This window comes from Camellia sinensis, chromosome 10 (assembly GCF_055761805.1).
Source record: "Camellia sinensis isolate YWXY chromosome 10, ASM5576180v1, whole genome shotgun sequence".
In the NCBI taxonomy this organism is placed as follows: Eukaryota; Viridiplantae; Streptophyta; class Magnoliopsida; order Ericales; family Theaceae; genus Camellia; species Camellia sinensis.
Window position 1 is genome coordinate 166,146,600 of NC_138970.1, and position 17,736 is coordinate 166,164,335.

Genomic DNA, 17,736 nt, shown 5'->3' on the forward strand with positions numbered 1-17,736 from the left:
AGATTAAAAATAATGTGAAAGAAAAATAAAGAAAGAAATAATAAAAATATATTTGAAATCAAAATGAAAGATTGGGGAAATAAGGAAAGTGGTTTGGAGAAAATAAATAAAAATAATGGATTTTGAAATCAAACGGAGGAAAGAGAGGGGACAAGCCCATGTGAGGGAAAGAGGGGTTTAAAGAAAGTGAGGGAGTGGGTTGATTAAAAAAAAAAAAAAAAAAAGGATTGTGGGTTTGAAAGTGGAAAGATGAGAGAGAGAGAGAGTGGGGTACATGATGAAGAGAGAGGGATGTCGTGCATGTGTGTGTATGTGGCAGTGTGAATGAGAAAAAGAGAGAGAGAGAGAGCTGTGTTGGGTGACATTACTGCAATTGCTTGGGCTACAGCATTGATCTCTGAGCTGTCCCATTTCAAGAAGGATAAGAATGTTGAGAAGGCTAACAAGGCTGAAAGTACAATCACCTGCAGCTTATGGATGACTTCCTGATTCAGATTTCCACTCTAAAGAACAGCCTGAGTTGGATTCGTTGGCAAAGCAGGTGCCTTCTAATCTGGAATTGTCTGTAATGGATCCACAATCTGATGCTGATTCACTATCCTTGACAAAGCTTCGATCAAGAATCTCTACATTGTTTGAGTGTATGTCTAAGGAGCCTAACATGGAAAAGATTTTGGATGACACCAGACTTGTTGTGCAGGAAACACATGATAGTCTGCATCAGCACTCCATGGGTTGTGTTTTGGAGGAAAGTCACAGTTCTGATGCCACATGTGATAGATAGGCTTGTCCTGAGGGGTCTGAAGAACCGGCAGCGAAGGAAATCTCTATGTCCAAAGATTGTAAGCCAGATGGAGCAACAGTACATACCATTAGCGAAGATTCCCCACTGGGCTCCAGTGAGAGTTCCGATCATGACAATACGGATGGGTAAAGAGATTTTGGGTTTGCGTCGGCGAGGTGGTGAAGAAGAGTGAAGGTATGTGTAGAAAATGCTAGTGGACTAGGTTGAGGTCCGGCAGGCGGCCAAGGCGAAGTTGCCGCCCGCCGGTGAAGCAAAAATACTAGGTTCTAAACCTACTCTGATACCATGTAGAAATTTAATGTATAAAGAGAAATGCTTGTATTATTGATTGATTTTTATTGATATCTATTACAATGATTCATGATTCCTATATATAGAAGAGGGTGAGTGTGTAGTAGGTAAGGAGTAGGTGAAGTGGAGGTGGTAGTGGTGTAGTGGGTTAGGTTTAGTGGAGTAGGTGAGGTGGTAGTGGTGTAGTGGGTTAGGTTTAGTGGAGTAGGTTTAAGTGGGTAAAGTAGGTGGAGAGTAGGTGGATTTTAACATCTTAAATACCTGGACTTGTGTTTTGGAGCCTTTTGGATTTGTAACTTTTGGGTTAGGTTATGGATTTCTGGACTGAGAAACCCAGTTTCAAGTCTGCGGACATTGCTTTTAGCATTCATTGTGACGACTGGACGTGACCATAGATGTCCGGTGTGACATCCAAATGTCCACAGCTGACGTCGTGGGATAACAGTATTTGTTGTCTCCCAATTTAGACGTCCTATGACCCTTGGCGAGCGTCCACTAGGTTGCAGAGCAGGTAACTACTATCTGGATCTCTCACTCCGGATGTTCAAAAGTGATGGCGGAAGCCTGGTTCTGGCCATTCTTCCAGCACTGTTGCACTCTCTTTCCCTAGCTTGAGTTGGACCCGAACCACTACTTTAGACATTGTGAAGAGACCAATAAGACTTGACTTCATGCACATGATACATAAAGGCATATGAGTAATAGAACTAATCAAAATATGTGTGCCTTGACTATAGCATCCTCAAAAAAATAGACACGCCAAAAATAGGGATTGAGGTGAACAACTAGATATTGGAGCATCATGTTTATGAAACTGACATGCTTACGAAACTGTATCTACTTATATGTTGAAATGGGAATTGCCTCCTCTTAGGTTCATATTTGTACTTGAATTCCATAGACACTTGCTTTGAAACCTATATTATATGCTGGAAAGTCTCCGAACACCAGAGAACTACAAGCTCAACCAGCTTGACTGTGTGATATTAGAGACATCTCACTCCGCTTAGTCACTTATGTGGCCCTTCACTAGTCACGTTGCATGACCCTTATTCACCCAAAAAAAAAAAACCTTGCATGACCCTCTGTGAGGAGTCCGGGTTGACACAAATCTTCCCTCCATTACAGCTGTGATGAGCATATTATCTTAACATATTGTGTATGGCAAACTCAACTTCTAAATTTTGAGATTTGTGTATGTTGCTCAATGAGATCATCTTGATCACATGATATGTATGTAATAATTTAAAACTTGTTCTTGTTTGCTTTCAAATATCTTATAATGCTATCCATGGATAAAATTTGCTCCAGTATCATGTTATTCATGGTTCTTATGTTATATTAGTAATTAACAAAAAATAAAACCAATTTAAGTGTAAATATGCATTTTCCTAAATTCAATTGAAGTGTAAATATTCTTTTTCCTAAATTTTCTCGGGAACAAGGTTAAATAAAAATATGTTCATCTTTTTTATGCATGGACAGCATGTAGGGTTTTGACTTATAAAACCTTATAAAGCCACACCTAGTATGAAAATTTAACAAAATATATATATTGATGGGTTATCACATAATTTTAGGAGAGTCCCTCTGATAAACCGGGTATAGGGTTTTTTAAAAGTCAGTTGAGCCATGTTCTCCCCCCTCTTGGCCCTCGTGTCCCCCTGCCACCAGGTGTAGAAATGATAACAACTAAGAATGCATACAACTGGAGATCTTTAGACTGTTAAATGAACTAGATATCAAGCCTTCCTACACAATACCTTCACACATTCCAAGATTGTTGCTCGATGCCTCTGCACTGCTTGTGTATCTACTGTAGCTTTCATCAGCATGTTCAGAGCAACATATCTGACAGAAAAGTTGAGAATCAACTGTGTCAGATTCAATACAAACTAACCAGTATGAAATAGCCAGAAAACAACCATAAGGGCACATCTAGATTACATGAACTAACAGAATAGAAGTACAGAATACAAAGATTGAAACAATTGCAAAGGTCAATGTAGAAAGGACCACGTCACTACTATTTGGTTCCCAAAAGATCCCAGAGAACAATAGAAAACGTAAACGTATCAGTAGTCACTTTAGGAGGCTGTGAAAAGTCCATGCACTGAAATAATCAAACTTAAACAAAATTGCGCTTCTGTTTAACAAATTATGTAAGCCAATGCTCAGATTTTTATCAACCATGGAGACATTAGCCAATACCCAGTGATGTTTCTACTATTCAGTATGCTAGGTAGGTAGACTGGGTACAAACTAAACTCCAGATTTCATATTACACAAATTGGCTTTAATCTCGAATCCGCATTTTTATGCTTTTCAACTCGAGCTTCTGTAGATCAATCAAGCCACGGCCCCCCGGATATAAAATTTTTCTAACCAATCTTTAACAAAAGTCCATTTTGCATTAATGCAAACGGTAGCTACACATCAAGTATACATTTTGTGGTTCCTCAAAGACCAGATATCAATCACAAAGATCATGCCCTAGAATAAGGTAGGACTAGCGCAAAATGAACAAAGAATTACCTGATATTGTTGTCACGGTTTGACAGGAATTTTCCCAAGATAGTGACAGCAAGCACCCGCAAACCGCCACTATCTTCAATGCTCATGATAGTTTCGACACATTCATACAGAATGGCATTTCCGGCATTTTTGTTTGACTCAGTTTTTGTCGCAACCTGGGGATGGAATACAGAATGTCACGAGTATCATTAGGATTTGTCTTATGAACACATTACATTCTCTAAACATTCATATTCAAGAACTTTCAGCACTAAGTTCCATCAGTCAAGAATTATAAAGAGCAATCATAATAAAATATGCTTATTCACTTAAACACTGATAAAAGGAATAATGAAAACAATGCTACATATATATAACTGATTAGAGCATGCACCATCAGAACAAAAAGATAGTATCTATTAATCGAATGGAGACTTGGAGCATAAAAACATAGTATGTAAGACTGCAAAGCATTTAAGGAGATTGTGGAACAAGGTGATTTTTATTATTGAGTATGTGAGAGCAATGAGCATTTTAAAAAACACATGTATACAGCAGCACAACACAATACAGAAGATTGCCAAGGTAGTTTTTCTCATTAAGTACATACTAATTGCAGATCAAGGTATTAGGCAGATGAGGGAACATTGAATGCAGGTAATAATTTGGACAGTTACAAAATCAGAGAATATGAAGAGAAATAAGAAATAAGAAAAGAAAATATTAAAAAAAGTAATCTAGATTTCATTCACTGAACATGACATGGAAGCCAATTGCCACCTCAGTTGGAAAAGAATTTTAGGTTAAATAATAATAATCGTAATTACAACAATAATAAATAATAAAATAGTTTGAACAGACTGCCAATAATTTAATTTACATTTTTCAACAAATATTACATGAATGATAGCAGGAGATAAAGTAGGACAAAGCAGCTGACCTGAGCAAGGATGTCATTCATCCGTTCACTAGCATCTGCATCTCCTTGGCCTAATATTCGCAAAAACTTGAGCAATCTGATATGGAGAAAAGGATCTGCAATCCCAGAGACGTCATATTCAGGTGCATATGGACTGCTCACAATGTCCTTTAGGGCTTTGACCACACTCTCTGTGCATTTCTACAATCATATAGAAGTGTAAATCTTGTGCATTAAAAATCTGACCAGAGAATTGGAACTTGGCAACCTTGTTTTTTCTCTCCCTTTAAAATGCACTAAAACAGTACAGTCAAATTATTTCTACAAACAAACTTGCCTTTGTGACAGTTTATCCACCATCAAAATTAAGTCAATGACTCTGCTGACACAAAAAATTACCTTCTTTCATGGCAAAGAGATTTCCTAATAAACTTTACCAAGAATCCCGCAATAATACTTATAATGCTGTTATAATTTATAAAGTAGTTTTAGAGCCATTAATAACCAAAATTCCTATCTTCAACGCGGGGAACCTGGTCCAAGACTATAGGCAGTCAAATAAGTAAGTAAATCCAGATACTGTCCATCACCTGTAATAGACAAACAAGGAATTCCAAAAAAAAAAAATCTTCCTCAATAATTATAAGCCTCAGAACAATTTTAAGCCTTGGTATCATAATTCTTTATCGGGATTCCAATTTTGATGCCTCCTACAGAAGGGTAGGCTACAGTTCCCTTTTGCTCTCATGATTTTCATACTTGTACTTGTTTTCTTTGATTATGCTCCTCGTGCCAATTATAACATTGGGCTTGTAGGATGATCCGCATCTCATTAGTCATAATTTTATCAAAATGTGTAGCAGTTTGATTTCAAATAACAACACCGAACTGTATGAAAAAACAAAAAAGGTAAAATAAAAAGTACATATGCATTGATGGCACAACCCAATAAGTGCCTTCATAACACACCAGCATGTGCCAAGACATCAATCAAGGCTAGTTTAAAAAGAAAAAGCAATTGAAAACCTAAGCTGTTAAAATTTACCTACACCTACCATCACCTACTACCACACCTACTACACCTACCACCAATTTACCCTCACCTACTCCTCACCTACTACCCAAATCCTCTTCTATATAATAGGAATCCTTGTAATAATATCAATCAATAACAATCAATATTACATAAATTTCAACATGGTATCAGAGCAGGTTTAGCACCTAATATTTTTTTTTGCTTCACCGGCGGGCGGCAACCTCACCTTAGCCGTCCGCCGGACCTCAACCTATTCCGCTCATTTTTATACACATACCTTCCCATCACTTGCCATGTCTGCAGTGCTTGCTACTTGTTTCTTTGTTCGAAGGCATCGCATAAGACGAGAAAGGCCTCGAGCTTCACATGTTCGTGAATTCCACGGGATGAGTAGTCGTCTAGTGAAGGCAATGCCAAGCCTAATTTTTACAGCTGTAGTAGAGGATAATTGTACTTCAGCAACGTGCGCTATATGTCTTGAAGACTACAACGTTGGAGAGAGGCTTAGAGTACTGCCATGTCGACATAAATTTCATGCGTTTTGTGTTGATGCTTGGCTAACCACATGGAGAACCTTTTGCCCTGTCTGCAAACGTGATGCCAGAACTAGCACAGGCGATCCACCGGCATCAGAACGCACACCGTTGCTTTCGTCAAGCCCGGCTTCTGTTGCTTCATCTTCGGTATTGTCATCCGTAAGATCATCTTTAGCATCATCTTCAGCAATTCCAACGGCTGATGCTTCTGCAACGCCCCTACATGTGAAACAAGACAATGAAGAAGAAGAACAAGATCAAGAAAACTCCAAAACCCATAAACGAATTTGCGATTTCTGTGGAGAATCTCAAGCTCTCTTGTACTGCAGAGCCGACTCTGCAAAGCTCTGTTTCTCTTGTGACCAACAAGTCCACTCCACCAATCAGCTCTTCACAAAACACACTCACTCTCTTTTTTTTAATATTTCAACCCACTCTTTCACCCCGTGCTTTGAGCAGTGATTGATTTTTTTATTTTTTATTTTCCTCTTTTTTTTTTAAAACAAACATCATCATCTCATTTTTTTAAAAACCACTCTCTACGCACTAGCATCTTAATATTCTTTCTTTCTTCTGTTTTTTATTTTTCTTTCCCTTTCACATGCCCCACGATATTTCCCTTAAAAAAAAAAAAAAAAAACAACCCCAACACAATTTACAAATTTGCACAACCACCCATATTTTATTCATCTCAGGGATCCACCCCGATCACAATCTTACACACACACCCAAAAAAAAAAAAAAAAAAAAAAAAAAAACAAACCAAACCAAAACAAACCAAACAACCACATCCACAGGCGGGATTTTTCTTCTCTACTCTGCCGCCGGTCTCTTCTTCTTGCCTCCGTCCTGGGCGGCCCTTGACGGTGCTGCCTCCGTGTTTTCCACGCCACCGAGCACGTTCACTCCCCCATACTCCTCCACTGCAGCATATGGAGGACCTCCAAATCGGAACATCACGGTGGCCTTCCGCTTCAGCTCCTTGTTTTCTGCCCTTAGCACGCTTATCTCTGCTCGCGCATCCTTACACATGCGTTGGAGCAGAGCCAGCTGGGAGTTTAAATGCTGCACCTCATTTGTCCTACTCTGCAGCCGGTTCGACAAGTTTGTGACCGCCGTCATGCTTTCCACACATGCCTTCAGAGTATACTGATTGGCCTCCACATCCGACTGCACTGCCATTCTTTGCTCCACCGACCGCATCGGAAAGTTCAACGGAGCAAACTCCGGGGCGCTTGGTTGAGTTTCCAGTGCCACCGCACCAGTTCTCTCTCTCGTTGACTCGTTGAGGTCGGGAAAGAGGGTGAGCAGCCCGCGGGAAGACGATGAAGCCATTTTCTAGGCAACAGAGTGTCACACAGTATATCTCTCAGAACTCTCTCTCAGAAAACAGAGTGTTACAGAATCTCTCTCAGAAATCTCTCTCAGACTATCGCTCGCAGGTTTTTTTTTTTGCCTCAGCCTCAGCCTCCGTCTTATAGCCGAGGCAGCCACGCGCATCGCGTGCCTCTTCCCACCAGCCGACAAATGGGCGCGCCAACCAAGGCACTCACGTGCCTCGCCATGATGAATCCGGCACACCTTTTGATGAATTGGGCTCGCCTTTTGATGGCACGCCTTTTGATGGCACGTCTTTTGACAAAATTGGGCACACCTTTTGAGGGTGCAACTTTTACAACGGTCCGACATGACCCTATAAACTGTCCCGACATTTGATTCCGGTTAGCATCTCCAACGGTCCGACATGACCCTATAAACTGTCCCGACATTTGATTCCGGTTAGCTCCTTTATGGGTCCGACAAGACTCTGTAAACTGTCCCGACATTGATTCCGGTTAGCTCCTTCAAGGGTCCGACAAGACTCTGTAAACTGTCCCGACATTGATTCCGGTTAGCTCCTTCATGGGTCCGACAAGACTCTGTAAACTGTCCAGACATTGATTCCGGTTAGTTTCTACAAGGGTCCAGCAAGACTCCGTAAACTGTCACAACAACTGTCACAACATTGTCTGCTACAACGGTCCGACATGACCCCATAAACTGTCTTCTACATCGGTCTGACACCGCCATCCAGTGTCCTCTATACCGTTATGACACCACCATACAGTGTCCTCTACCACGTTATGACACCCCCATACAGTGTCCTCTACCACGTTATGACACCACCATACAGTGTCTTCACCAACGGTCTGACACGACCATACAGTGTTTCCTATCCTCTTTTATTTTTATGTATTTTCTTGTTTTGTAACTCTCTCCAAACTCAAGTTGGTTAGTTCCTATCCTCCTTGAGTTTGCGGGAGGCTGTTAAAATTTACCTACACCTACCATCACCTACTACCACACCTACTACACCTACCACCAATTTACCCTCACCTACTCCTCACCTACTACCCAAATCCTCTTCTATATAATAGGAATCCTTGTAATAATATCAATCAATAACAATCAATATTACATAAATTTCAACATAAGCTACATTGAACTGCCATCTTGTGTGGATATCTGATGCGTTTGCCATTGAAGTAGCTCAATATCTTCTTTAAACAATAATGGATGCTCCAATACTTTACATGCACTAGAATAAGGGTTCTCATAGGCCACAAGTCAACAAGTGAGAAGCTTACAAACAGAACTACCCCTTGCAGTAGTCCAACACTTGGAGTTTTAACCATGAAGTAGAGAAGGATATATTCATTACTGTTGTATTCCAATAGTTAGAACATGGCCTCACAAGTGTAAGTTGCTGAGAAGACATATGCATTAACAAATGAAAAGATACCAAATATAATAGCAGGAGTACAGCAAACAAAAATCTAAAATTTCCAGCAATCACATCAACAGTTAGAATGGCATTGTAAGCAGCACTTTGCTGCCTGTCCAAGAGGAGGTACAAAGGAACAAACATTGAAGCCCTAGTTGGAGCTATAACAAAGGTGGGGTGGCAGCCTAACCATGGCATCTCAGGATTGGCCAAAAAAAAAAATGCTAAGTTGTAGTTTATATTAACCTCATCAATCGTGGGTAATCAATCTTTGACGAAAAAATGAGTTTGTTAACCAAGTCACAAAACAACCTTAACTCTAAATCTCAATTCAAAGGTTCAATCACATAGAGATGTAAGTTCTAGCAAACATGGCACAAAATATATATTGATTTGTTTCCAGCATGGACCATAAACAAAAAGAAGAACAGCATTTTATAATTATCTTGTTAGTTTCATTAATACTAGACAAACAAAGACTCGTGTAAAGCTCATATGGCATAACTATGCTCGCCTTATTTTAGTTATATAGACAACATATTGGTTCGGTGTTGGCTGTGTTGCAGAGTTGGTCTGGGGGGAGGGTTGGGAAGAGGCGTCATAAGGAATGGTTGCTTGCAGGGCATTGTTTGATGTGGTTGATAGGGTTGGAGCGAAATAGGCGTATTTTTCATGGTGTGTCTCGGCCGGTCCCGTGATTGGAGTGGCGGTTGCTCACTGTGCTTCATAGTTGGGTTACGGTTACGGTAGATCCGGATGTGTTACCTTTTGTTGATTTTGTAGATGCTTTGATTAGTTAGGCTTTGGGCTGTTCTAGGCTTCATTTTTGTATTATTTGCATCATCTTGATGCTTTTCTAATAAAATTTGTTTATTTATCAAAAAATGAAAAAACATATTGCCATGATCAAGTTACCTTTCTAAAACATTCGAGAGCTTCTGAACTGACTTTACATAGATCTGTGCAGAGCTGGAGTCCGGTTATTAAAACTCCGTGGTGCTTTTCCTTAAGTAAAGCAGCAGCAGGGTTTATAAAAATTTCTGCCAGGTCCGGGACTTTCTTTATAATCCTTATAGAGCACAATGCTGCCTGCATTACACAGAAAACAAGTAAACACAGTTACAAGAAATATCAAAGATAGGCCCGTGACCTGATAGTTGACAATGAAAAAACATTAAATCATCAAGCATTACATAATTTCCTACGGTCAACTCTACTAATTATGTAAAGAAACTCAAGCTTCCAAATTACAATCTTTTAACTTCACTTTCACCAAAGAAAACAGCCAAAGCAGAGCATATTGCAAAGAAAAAGAAACAGAATCAAGACTCTAACAGAAGAAAGAAGTTCAAAATTATCAACCATCCTATCCTGAATCACTTCCAAAGGTGGGACTCTGGTGATAAAAGACATGAGCATTACAGCAGTTGTAAAGAAAGCAAATTGCACCAGCGTCTGCATTCAGTTGCCCAGCATGAAAACTCATATCACCATAACATTTATTAGTGAGGGGAGCATCCGTTGGTGATGTAGCTGTCACCAATGGACCAAACATTATAACAGTAATAAGAACAACAAAATAACAACATTAAAATAAAAAATAAAACCTCATATCACCAGGACATTTATTAGCAAAGGGAGCAATAACCCCATCTCCCGGTTGTGTAGATATCTATCACCAATGGACAACAACAACATAAACAACAAATAAAAAGAACAATACAAAAAATAAAAATAAAAAAACAAGCATGCCCCCCGGTTGTGGAGAGAAAATTTAAAAAAAAAAACTTAAATTAATTTTAAGTATTAAGATAAAAATAAAATAAAAATTTATGAGCAAAATTTATAAGAATACTTATATTAATATTAAATTTACAACAAATATAAATAGAAAAATAAAATAAATTAATGAAATTTTATTTGATATATTATAAAAATAAATATTAATTTATTTATTTTATGTTTACAAGCTTTTATCGAGCTAAGCATAGAGCTACTTTCCGTTTTCCAAGGGACTGAAACGAAATACTAGTGGAATAATGAAATTCTAGTGTTTCCATTGGAACGCAGCAGAACATAGCTAAACACACCGTACTATCTAATTAAATTTGTAGACTTTATTTTGTTGGGACCTTAACACACTTTTAGAATAATTTACACTAGTGCTTAACAAAATTTAGTTATTTGAAATTGAAAATACTTGAAATTTTTGGTTCATAACAACATTGGTTTTTTTATTTTACATTTGTTCTTGTATGGGAATAAGTAATGAGTAAAGTAATAAAGCATTTATATTAAAATAAAAGTAAACAACATACAAAAATTTGTTCTTGTATGTGAATGAGTATATAAATCTCAATACGTTCACTTAATCAATCCAATTATTAGACTTCTATATATTATTTCAATTTACATTTTCAAAATTTCTATATATTTTCAAATTCTTTATCTTGCTTCTAAAATGTTTTTGAAATGTTTACAAAAAGTTTCCATTTCTGTGCTAAATGAAACAATAACCTAAAATGAAATCTTGATCTTTGATCACTCCTCCCATCATTCCTAGCCAAAATCTTGTGAGACTCTTCCTTTGGAGAAATGAGATATAGAAATAGATCCCTACTCAACTCCATAACCTTCACCCCTACTATATTACCCCTAGGCAACAATATACCTTGGCTTCAATTCTCCCCTTCTCCAGCACCAATAAACCCCCAAACCCCAAGGAAGTCGATTGTCTCTAAGAATGAAACAAGAGAAGAAAAAAAAGTCAAACGTAAATTTATTGTTCTTTTGTTAGAAAGAATAAGTTTTTAATGGAATTGACGTTTTGAAATAAGATAATCTCATCCAAGATTATAAAAAATTTGATGTTCAGGAAAGATTAAGTCTTAAATGGAATTTACCTTTTGAAATAAGATGATCTCATCCAAGACCATAAAAAATTTTGATGTTATCAAAGACAATAAAAAATTTTGATTAATAAAATAAATAAACTTCAAAATTTATTATGTTTGCTACATTAACACTATGTTTGGTTCAAGGATTTGGATAGGGATTCGGAAAAGGAGAGGGAAAGGAAAAACGTAGGTGAAATGTAAATGAATTCACGCACTTTTTCCTTTTTCCTTTTTCCTTTTCAAATCACTTCCCAAATCCATGAACCAAACATAGCCTAAAAGGGAAAATGCTAGGAATGTGAATATTTTTGGGTTCCAAAAAAAGGTAGCCATAGGTAGAATAAAGGTGCGACTCTTTTCCTTGAAAGCAATCAAAAGGGAATTACAATATTTCCATCATGCTAATTGAGTCAAATAGTTGCATCTTCTGAATTAATTTATGCAGTTTCAAAATACATACACCAAATTCCTCTTTGTTCTCATGTACAAGTGTTTCTCCCAAAGGTACAAGGTGAGCTCCCATTAAATTGTCTTCAGGCAAAGTTCATAAGAAGAATGCTAGAATAATTGTAATTACTTCTAATCATCAGAAATTTTTCAAGTGCTCCTGCCATGACCCTTCCGCAATGAAATCCAAATGTGTAAATTCAATTTATGCATTTGTGGAGTTAATAAAGTTCTTGACAAATGGCTATAAAAGGATCCCATTATAAAAACTTACTTTCTTCCGAATATTTGGATCTCGAAATTGTAGCAATCTTTCAACTTCAGGTGCAAGATCACGAGCCATTTCCGCAGAACATATATTCCCCAAAGCACAAAGAGCTAGTCCAACGATGTACTGGTTGAAGTGATTAAGATCTCTGTGCATAAGTCAAGGTTTTGGAGGGGTGTACTTAAAAACCCGTAAGGATGGTAATTGTTGATAAATTTATTCACCATAAATAGACAGGGACAAGAAACCGAATAATTAAGTCACACAATAAAAAAGTAGAACGCGCATGGACTGGATACTGCTTCAATGAGTTTGTGACCAACATCAGTACCTCTTGCCTTTCATCAAGAAGCAACATAAGGCCAAGATATCCTATCCTCTTCTCTGGAAATCCAGTAGATGCAATTAACTTCAGGCATTCCATTTGACCAAAATGTGTGGGGTAACCAAGCATGTGAATGAACATGAGCTTCGCAATATTACGATGACTATAATCTTGATCATTATCATCAACTGCTGCACGAATTGCAGCACACTCTTTTCTTACAACAGCTCGCTCCTCTGCTGCAGTTTTGCAATCACGTATAGCCCGAATCATGTCCCTGCATTGGAACAGTAAGCACCTCCAACATGATTAAATTAACAGTTTCAAACTAATGATATAGCAGCAATACACAACACCGATAAAAAAATATATATATATATTAAAATAAGAAATAAATAAATAAAAACACAACCTCAGCAAAATTTGATTTACACATTAGCAATCTAATTAATTGCCTGGAGATAAATGCCAATATCAGAAGAACAACCTGATATTAAAAGGAAATTATATTTTTTTCAAATCTGTAAGGAGACATTGTATGTAATAAGAATTAAAAAATTGTAAAGAAGAGAAAGCCAAATCAATAATAACAAGCTTCCAAATCAATAATAACAAGCTTCTTTAATTAATTTAATATGCCAACTTTTACCCTTATTCTTGGAATGGCTTTTCGCTGGGCGATGTAATCATATGAGACCTGACTTACTATAATTGATAAATTCTTGTGCTATGCGGGGTGTAGAGAGATGGCGGTGTAAGTTTTCTTAATGAAACTGTATATTCAATTGTATATAAAACAGAAGAATACATTGGTTTATATAGCAAGTTAACCCTAGCACTAAAAAAGGAAACAAAAACCCTAATATATACAAAATATATAAACTATCAGATATACATGAAATGTAATACGCTCACACCCCCGCTTAAACTCAAGGTGTTTTAGCGGAAAACACTGAGAGTTTGCCAAGAAGAAGCCAAAACCAAACAGTGGTGTAAGTCTTGGTAAAGAAATTAGCAAGTTGCAAAGCCGAAGAGACGAAAGGAAGCAAGATATAGCCAGACTACAAATGGTGACAAACACAGTGGCAATCAATCTTAATGTGCTTTGTCCGCTCATGGAAGACAGTGTTGTGGGCAATCTAAATAGCATTCTTAACGTCCATTTGATAGAGAGGCCAATGTCGAATAGCGGCAACAGAAATCAAGGTACAGACAGCAGTTATCTTGGCAACAAAGGCAAAGGTGGGGATGTTCAAAAATCCGATCAAACCGGTAATCCGGACAGAACCAGACCGAATCGTACGGTTTGGTTCAGTTCTATTAAGAATTGGTTCGGTTTCAGTTTAAGAAATATGAGAACCGTAAAAACGGTTCAGTTAATGAATTTTATGAAAAAAATCACGGTTCGAACCAAACCGAACCGAACCGAACCGAACCGAATTTTAAAAGATATATATATATATATAATATCAAGTTTTGTTTTTATTAATTGGTTTTTTGTAATTTTAATGATATTAGGATGATATAGATATATAATGTTGAGTAATGCTTTAATATTATTAGTTTTTATCATGAGTCAAATGTAATCAGTTTGAGTAATTATTTTGCTAATATTAACAATTTATTCTTGTAAATAGAAATTTTTGGAACCGTGAACCAAACCGAAACCGAACCGTTATTTCGGTTTGATTCTGGTCTGGTTTTACAAATGTAATAGTCTGGTCTGGTTCTCAAAATCACATAACCGTTAGGATCGGTTCGGTTCTTGGATTTTCTCAGAACCGAACCAATCCGAACCGTGTACAGGGCAAAGATCTCCTCATAATCAATATCATACTCCTGCAAGAAACCCTTGGCAACCAGGCGAGCTTTGTATTGCTCGAGAGAACCATCAGAATGAGTCTTGACTTTATAAACCCATTTGCAACTAACCAGATTCTTGCCAGCAAGCAACGGAACGAATGCCCAAGTGTTAGTCTTCTGTACGACAAACAACTCCTCATCCATAGCTCGAATCCAAGTGGGATCCTGACAGGCCTCCTTGTAAGACTGAGGTTCTGAAAAAGAATGAATAGCAGACAAAAAAGTACGATAAGAAACAGAAAAACATGTATTAGACCAACCCAACCTATTTGGAGGATGATGCTCTCGAGTAGGCTATCGGTGTGCAGCAGGATCAGAGTCGTCAAAAGCAGGAGGATCTATTGGCATATTATAATCACCGAAAGTCACTTAGCATATTATATTAGCCGAAAGAGTCTGTAATCATTTTTTATGCACTCAGGGATCATCTTGTAATTGTCTACCTTGTAAACCCTAATCTTTATTTATAAATAAGGGATGATATCTCATCATACCCTAAGCTGTTACTCAAGCTTCATGGTATCAGAGCTGAACCTATAGGGTTTCGGTTCACCCTCGTTGGTAGACCTTCTTCACCAACAACACTCTAGGGTTCGAAGCTTACCTGGGTGGATCGTCTTCCTCAGCCGTCTTCCTCAGTCGATCTCCGCAACTCAGTCGATCTCCTCAGCCGTCTTCCTCAGTCGACCTCCTCGCCTTCCTCTGTCGATCATCACTCAGCCGTCAGCTCCTCAGCCTCGGCGATCTCCTCCACCCATTTCGTCCCTCGTCTTCCTCGTCACTCGTCTTCCTCAGACTCTGATCTCACTGTGGTATATATAAATATATATATATATATACATATATATCCTAATATATATATAAATAGCCTGATATAGAGATATTTATATATATAAAGACATGTATCCATAAATAACTCAATTTAAAAATAAAAAAAATTAATTAATTAATTAATTAATTAATTAATTAATTAATTCCAAAAACAACAAAAAAAAAAAACAAAAAAAACAAAAAAAACAAAAATTAAATGGTTTCGTAATTTTATTATGTCTTTATAGTGGTCATTGTACCTGATATCTCACTTCCACCTTCTGTGTTTGTGATTTCCACTAGTTTGTTGCGGGTTTGGTAGTATTGTATCCATGACAGATTCCACTAGGTGTCCTCTTCGTCTCAAACACCAAAAAGTGAGAGTCTCATTCTACCTACTACCATGACTGAGAACTCCAACCCTAGTCTGAAAATCACCACCTCTCTATTTAATGGTCAGAACTACCTAGCATGGTCTCAAAGTTTGACTTTGTTTTTGAAAAGCAGAGGGAAGATGGGGTATGTTGATGGCAGGATACAGGCACCTAGTACCACTGACTCCGGTTATGACCAATGGGAGATTACTAACTCTTTGATTATGAGTTGGCTTATCCATTCAATGGTTCCAGAACTTGGTGAGGGCTACTTGTCTATGGAGACTGCCCAGGACATTTGGGAGGCTGTGGCTGTTACCTATTCCTGCAAAGGAAATTTTTCACAGGCATTTGAGTTGCGTCGCTCTATTGAAAGCACACTTCAGGGGGAGCAGACTGTTCTTCAGTACTTCACTTTCCTCACCAACGGCTGGAAATGCCTTGACCACCTGGAAGACTATAAGCCCGTTTGCCCTACTGATTCTGTCGGGTACAAGAAGTTCATCGCACGGGAACGGGTCTTTAAATTTTTGGCCGGCCTAAATATGGAGTATGATCCAGTTAGGGGTCGAGTTCTGAGTATGGACACTCTTCCTTCACTACAGGAGGCATTTGCCTATGTACAAAATGAGGAGAGTCGTCGATCTGCTATGATGTTCCCTGTCTCTACTGACCGTTCCGCATTACTGTCTACTCCCCGAGATGGCCTCAGCCTGCCTCCTCCTGCTGCTAAGGAGTCTGTATTCTGTGATTATTGCAAGAAGCCGCGGCATACTCGTGAGACATGTTGGAAACTTCATGGAACTCCATCTGGGAGTCGCGGTGATCGGTCTGGTTCTCGAGGAGGTCGGTCAGGCCACTCTCGAGGACGTGGTTCCTATTCCCGGGCTCATCAGTCTAGTGCCGTTGATACCCTTGATTCTAATTCCACTTCTGTTACCCAGGCTTCTGATACTGAGCTGGAGGATGCTTTGCGCCAATTGTTGGACCGCCGATCTTCTACTACTCTCAGTACCGCTTCCTCGTCCTTTGCCCGCTCAGGTAACTTAGCATCTTCTCCTTGTACTTTCCTGTGTCATACATCTTTGCCTTGGATTATTGATTCTGGTGCCTCAGATCATATGTCTGACTCCTCTGATCTTTTCTCTGCCTATAAGCCCTCTTCAGGTCAGGACAAAGTTAGGATTGCCGATGGAACTGTTTCTTCCATTTCTGGAAAAGGTTTAGTCCAAGTCACTCCTACCATGCATCTATCTTCTGTTCTCCATGTTCCCAAGTTTTCTGTTAATATGTTATCCTTAAGTCGTCTTACCCAGGATTTGAATTGTTGTGTGACGTTTTTTCCTGATCATTGTCTTTTTCAGGACCTTGTCACGGGGAGGACGATTGGCAGTGGTAGTGCAGAAAATGGTCTTTACTTCCTAGATCAACCGGACAAACTTGCTTATTCTTCCACCACGTCTTCTACTACCCCCGCTGATGTATGGCTGTGGCATCGGCGTCTTGGGCATCCCTCATTTCATTTACTTAAGCATTTATTTCCTTCTAGTTTCGCAAATCATCATGTGTCTGACTTTCTTTGTGAGTCTTGTCAACTTGGAAAACAACATAGAGCTTCTTTTGCTCCCAGTTTGAATAAAAGCTTAGTTCCTTTTTCATTAATACATTCTGATGTTTGGGGTCCCTCTCGTGTTCTGTCTGTGAAAGGTCATCGCTGGTTTGTTACATTTATTGATGATTTTTCTCGTGCTACTTGGGTGTATCTCATGAAAGATAAGAGTGAAGTTTTCTCTGTGTTTCGCACTTTTCATAAGATGATTTGTACTCAGTTTGGGGCCACTATCAAAATATTTCGTTCTGATAATGGCGGGGAATACATAGATTCTG

The 17,736-nt window shown here is 38.4% G+C and overlaps 1 protein-coding gene across 7 annotated transcripts in view; it reads right to left on the reverse strand.

Moving 5' to 3' along the window:
- Positions 1-17,736, reverse strand: part of LOC114279052 (AP-1 complex subunit gamma-2) — a 41,908-nt gene that overhangs the window by 15,086 nt on the left and 9,086 nt on the right. For 3 of the 7 annotated variants that reach the window (XM_082892794.1, XM_082892791.1, XM_082892792.1), the window contains exons 2-7: positions 12,777-13,079; positions 12,484-12,625; positions 9,781-9,954; positions 4,551-4,730; positions 3,632-3,786; positions 2,860-2,947 (exon numbers count right to left, since the gene is read on the reverse strand). In XM_082892794.1, the coding sequence (XP_082748920.1) occupies positions 2,860-2,947; positions 3,632-3,786; positions 4,551-4,730; positions 9,781-9,954; positions 12,484-12,625; positions 12,777-13,075 (1,038 nt within the window). In that variant the 5' untranslated portion in view covers positions 13,076-13,079. Of the gene's footprint in view, positions 1-2,859; positions 2,948-3,631; positions 3,787-4,550; positions 4,731-9,780; positions 9,955-10,287; positions 10,399-12,483; positions 12,626-12,776; positions 13,080-14,734; positions 14,955-17,736 lie in introns of those variants that run through there. The other 4 variants (XM_082892793.1, XM_082892790.1, XM_082892789.1 and 1 more) reach the window with 4 other exon arrangements.